This window comes from Thermobia domestica, chromosome 18 (assembly GCF_964235325.1).
Source record: "Thermobia domestica chromosome 18, izTheDome1.hap1.1, whole genome shotgun sequence".
NCBI classification, from domain to species: Eukaryota; Metazoa; Arthropoda; class Insecta; order Zygentoma; family Lepismatidae; genus Thermobia; species Thermobia domestica.
In genome coordinates this window covers 125615576-125621575 of record NC_137471.1, presented here as the reverse complement: position 1 = coordinate 125621575, position 6000 = coordinate 125615576, and the positions used below count along the sequence as shown (strand labels likewise).

Genomic DNA, 6000 nt, shown 5'->3' with positions numbered 1-6000 from the left:
TGTGAGCCACTGATATTAGGAACTTAAGTTAAAATTTCCCTCACAAATGATCTAAAATTCTGATTGTACCGCTCATCTTTTCTTAGTATACCCTCTCTGCTTGGATTAATGGATAACAAAAGCCTAGTCGCTTGAACTTTGATAATATACATTTGATGTAAGCTGACCTTTCTCAGCCCTTAACTGTGGTAATTGAATCAAAGCACTATGTGGGGACACTGTTTATGACAAGGCGGAGCACCCTTGAAGACATTTCTTTCTACTGTAATAATGCCACATAATCCATAAGCAGTTGACTTTCTTTTGTTTGTTGATCTATTCCCATTTCAAAGACATATTTGGCAACGCTATCAACGATTTCTCTAGGAAGATCGCGGAAGGGTTATTGGGAGAGGTATGAAGAGTCTGTTATATTTGTAGTTTGTGCATATGGTGGATTGTGGAAAGAATGTCGCTGTCTTTAGACGTACAATTTGTTAATATAACATCTATTGAAATCCTGAATTTCCTTACATTTTATCTCATATTCGTAAAATCCTCTTTTCCCTCTTTAAAGAATCTTTGCTAAATCTCTCTGCGCTGCAGGAAATTTTCCTCAAACTAGTAGATATCATTTGTGAGTATGGCTTTGGCGCCAATCAGTCCATTTCAATTGTAAACGGGTGTTTTACAGCCAACCACGCAAAGATTCGACTTTATGGTCCTTTTGATCTATTTTATCTATCCCAGTCTGTACATCTATTTATTGGAAGTTATTTGAAAAAAATTTCTTCATAAATTTTCTCTAATAAATATTCATATTTAAAACACAAAATTCATTTTCCAGTTCGTCGCCCTCTTCACCTGGCTCCTTCTGTGAACGCGTAGTTCGCAGGATTCAAGATCCGTCCCTGCAATTATGGATATCGTAGCCAAAGAAACAAAAATTAGGCTCATGCAGAAACATTTCCTAGCAGAAGGTGCTTGTTTGAAATTACCAGGAAAATCCACTACCTCAGTGCGAACATGGAGCAAACATTGAATCTAGTGCAGTCAACTGTGAATCACAAACTTTGCGGGTTCACAACTTCTTCGTACGGCATAACACTGAACTTAAGACGAACTGCTTTAAGTTGTGTGAAAGACACTCCAGAGAAGGAGGAACGGAATTCAAACGGAAGACAATTGTCGCATTGAGAGAGGCCTGCGTTTACCTTGTGTTTAATGGTAATATTTGGGTAGTAACATACCGTGGCACTTCTTGGAGGGCATGTATCGAGTTTTGCCACTAGCGTACAGAAAAGTTCCCACAAGGAATTGTGGTTGTCTTTGGTTATGATTACGAGGGAAATTTAACAATACATAAGACGAAACAAAACGTGAACACTAATGCTGCTTGCTTTTAGGAATTCCGCAGGCTTCAATCTATCGGTAATATATCTCCCATTTGTGCAGAGTCGCGAATAACCAGATCCAGTCTCATATGGAAAAAGAGTCCAGCCATATTTTCGGATTTTACCGTAAAAGAAAACAGGAATCAAAAGTCGTGTTATTGATTTCCATTATATTCTTGTCAAAAGTCGTGACTTTTGTACAATGGATATGTCTATTTGTGCTCTACAATATCGTTGTATTGGGTTATGGAAAATCTTCTGCAATAATTTTGGTTATGGAAAATAATTTGTACGCTTGTTCTTCAACGTAGTTGTTGTAGTCGAAATTACGATGTAGGTCGATAGTTCTTTATGTTGGTAGTACAAACAAGACAAAAACGATGGCGATGGCTTATCACATGTTCAGTATACTTTGAAAAAGATAGCTCGTATATAAATCTAACAATCTGCTGAATGTATCAATAACTAGGTAATTTGATGACTTTGAAAAACAAATACCATCTCAATGTTTTTTAGGGATTGAACTGCATATTATTATAATGTATTTGAAAGTCCGGCGAGATGCCCAGTCTTTCGTAAAATATATCTTTTTCTTTCAGAGTTATCACTGAGGGATACATTCTGGATGGATTTCCTACAACAATGGATCAGTTGGAAGAGTTAGAGAAGAGACTGATTGTTCCGTTTGTGATCATTAATTTAGAATGTAGCATTGATGAAATGTTACAGAGACTGCCGAAATTCAAAAAATATATTTCAAAGAAACCTCGTTCAGAGTAAGTTCAGTTCTCCTGTATTAGGAATATTTAAAAAAAATGAGAGAGAGAGAGAGAGAGAGAGAGAGAAAAGGAAGATTTATTTATTTATGATAATTTCTACTAAAGATATACCGCATTGACTTGATACCTGGTCTTCCATTCCAAGCACTGCTATCGGCTGAAGGAATTCCACTCCCTTTCGCTAAGGCTCTCTCGCTTAGCAACAGCTGAGCCCTTATTGGTTCAACGCGTGGGTGTGTAGCAGGTGTGAGCTTTAGTTCACATTTTTGCCAGAGCTCAAGATATTTTGGCAGCACTATAGATTAGCGAAAGATAGGAATGTAGTAAAACAGTGAAAGAAAATAGTACTTAATATTAAGAGTTGGCCTTATTTTGTACTGTAGATCACGTTTCATGTTTGTATATCACTCTCTTTTATCGAGACATACTATATTTTTTCAGTTGCACAATGTAAATTAAGTCGAGTAGTAGAAATTAATATCAAAATATCTAATCCCGCTAATCTTTCTCACAGTACGTAAGAACAATATCTATGGCGCATATGCAAATATCAAGATAATTTACAGAAAAGCGAAAGGACAATTATCATACTAGGATACATAGACAAACCTGAAAGATATAAACGAATGCTTGGTTGTGATTGGCTAAAACTGGAAAATGTAAACAAACACTTGTCTCTGATTGGTGGAATACTTATTCAGAATATTTAAAGGGAACTTCGACATTTTTTTTTTTTTACTTTTTTACCTTAGTTTTCTGAAGTTTTCTAATAACTAATTGCCAATAGTTACTCAATGTTAAAATATAATATTATTTCTTCTTTTTTTAGTGTGAAATTGATATACTTATAATCAAGGATCATTTAATTAACCATCGGAAAACTTGTCAGCGTCAGAATTTGATACAAAATCGTTCATTTTGATCACAGTTGTACATTTTTCTGAGTAATTTTAGGAAATATTTGTGTCAGATCTGGCTTGGGACGTGCACAAATTTTACATGAATTAAAATTATATAGAATAATAATAGAATCTTATTATGCATAAATTGCATAAACAGTGCAACAAGAGCTCTGAAATTGAAATGAAACTCTGAGAAATAGTAAAATACAGGGTGTCCATATGAAACCTCCCTGATTACAAATATTAATTGCATGGAAACTATTAGTGCCAGAGAATAACAGTTTGCGTCATCTTAAAGAGCAACTCAGTTTTTTTTTAATTGTTATTTGTTGCAGGTGTTTAGTAACAAACTTTATGTGAATTGTTGCTATTTTTTGCAATGTTCATGAATAAAGATGACAACAGCACAAGAAAGAGCGCAGTGTGTTTTGTGCAAGGATGCCGATTCTCTGTAAATTGGGTGGGGGGGGGCATCAGAGTCAGAAGGCATATATGAGGATTCTTTAAGACAAATTGCATTCAAATTATGTCAAATATTGTATATTTATAAATATAATGCGGGGGCCCTGGGATCGGCGCCCTTGGCGGTGTGGTTGGCTGAGATTAAATCAGCGATTACCGTGCAAAGTAACTTCAGACGAAAGTATCAATGGGACCTATTAAAACATGATTTGAGAAGATCTTAGCCACGCGGAGTGTCAACCAACAGCCTGGTTCGGGCAAAATACAAACGTCTGAGGAAACTGTGAATGAGGTCAGGGAGGCCTTCACTAGAAGCCCGACAAAGTCTTCTCACAGAGCGTCTTGCAAGCTGAATATCTCACGTTCAACGGTCCATAAGGTGCTCCATAAAAGACTGCTTTTGTATGCATATAAAGTGCAAATTGTTCAGGTGCTACAGCCCGATGACCTACCAGGACGAACCAGGTTTGCAATGGATATTCTGAAACGGATCTAGGATGATCCCCGATTACTTGGGGATTTTCAGTGATGAGGCAACTTTCCATACATCAGGCAAGATGAATCGTCACAATGTGCGTGCTCATTTGGGATTCCGAACCTCCCTAAGTTGTTCGTGAATATGTCAGAAATAGCGAGAAAGTGAATGTGTGGTGTGCTTTGGGACACGACAGAATTATCAACCTATTTTTCTTAATGAAGCACACAATAGCTGGTCCCATTTAACTGGACATGAATGAGCACTTTGCTTTTCCACAGCTACTACCTTTGCAACCAAACGTGATATTCCAACAGGATGGTGCCTTACCGCACTGGCGTTTAGATGTTCGTAGGGCTTTAGACCGAACGTTTCCAGAGCGATGTATTAAGCGCGAAAGACCCACTCCTTGGCCACCGCGATCTCCCGACATAACCCCTACGGATTTCTTCCTATGTAATTATGTCAAAGATAGAGTTTACGCTAGACCTGTACGTGATATTTCTGCTCTTTGCCAAAAAATTCAAGAAGCCATCCACTCGATCACACTGGACATGCTACACAACACACGGCGGGAGATTGAATATAGACTGGATATTTTGAAAGCTACTAACAGGGCCTATAAAAAAGTGCATATATGAACATAAAAAACTGTTTGAATTGCTCTTCAAGATGCCACAAACCTTTATTCTCTGGCACTAACAGTTTTCATGCAATTAATATTTGTAATTAGGAAAGCTTCATGTGGACACTACACTGTACAGTAGAAGAAATTCTGTATTCATAGAAAAATGAAACACGAAGTAAAAGGTAAAAATGAAATGGTTTGTCTATTCAAGCTTCATACAAACTACATTTCCTTTAGCATGACGACCTTTCCTTTAATATCAGATATTTGGAAAAAAGTGCAAATTAAAACTTACTTTTGAAAAAAAAATCATCTTTCAAAGAAATGAACAAAACGGGTAAGGATGCCATAAAATCAAACAAACAGGAAATAAGCTACATATTAGCAGCCAACAGCTATACAACTTGTTTTCCTCTCATTTCAAATACAATATCTAAAGCGTATAGCTCATTATTTAAAACATAATACATATACATTATCTTTTTCGATTATGGTATGTCGTTTGCTTACGTGAAACATCATTCTCTGCAAATGTCGCTACTAAAACGAAACATGACTCTCGTTTCAATGTACGGCACAATATTCGGTTTTAGCCCTGAATTGAACAACGTATACGTGCTAAGTACAGATTTTTTGCTTGATGACACTGCATGCGCTCCCTACATCTTCCTTTCGAAGTTTCTTCTTGTAGTTATCTGCTTACGTTATATGGGCCTTTATATTTTATAACTTTACATTGGAAACGAACTGGAATGAAACATAAGTAATAATCCACTTATTCTGAAGCGATGTGATAAATTAGTGCTCACTATGACATCGGTTTAAAATGTTTAAAAACGGCGATAAATATCTTCATGTCGTACCACGTACAGGACATGGTAAAAAGGAAAAAAATATCGAAGAGAGTATCTTTCATTTTTGAAATCACTGATCCTGTTAAACTGGTTGTATACTACTTCCTTCCTCATTACAAATATGTATAAAGGTAACCATGAAAGTTCTGTCGCTATTTCACCCATCACCTTGAAATATCGATGTGTCACCTACGACGTTCCTCAAAAATAAAAAATAGTCCCCATCAGCATCAAAGACCTTCTGCCAACATTCTGGAAGTCCATAGATTCCATCGCGATAGAACTTGGTGATCCGTGAAGCGAAGAAGATATCAAGTGCATTTTGCACTTCTACTAGGGATTTGAACTGGCGTTCTCTAAGGTGATTGTCTAAGAAATGGAACAGGTGATAATCGGTAGGTGACTCAGAAGTGCTGGTTCCAGAGTTTATAATTTATTTTTTTTAATACGGCTCAACTGTTGACAGTACACAATTCCATTGATGCTCTGACCAGCTGGTAGCAGTTCCCAATGCACGATGCGCGAGA

At 36.8% G+C, this 6000-nt stretch overlaps 1 protein-coding gene across 1 annotated transcript in view; it reads left to right on the top strand.

Annotated features, from left to right (window-relative positions):
• The first annotated feature begins 1978 nt into the window (after nucleotides 1-1978).
• The window catches only part of LOC145676117 (uncharacterized), a 46874-nt gene continuing 42852 nt past the window's right edge, over nucleotides 1979-6000 (top strand). The window contains exon 1 of the mRNA XM_081747013.1: nucleotides 1979-2149. Within this exon, the coding sequence (XP_081603139.1) occupies nucleotides 2016-2149 (134 nt within the window). The 5' untranslated portion in view covers nucleotides 1979-2015. The remainder of the gene's footprint in view (nucleotides 2150-6000) is intronic.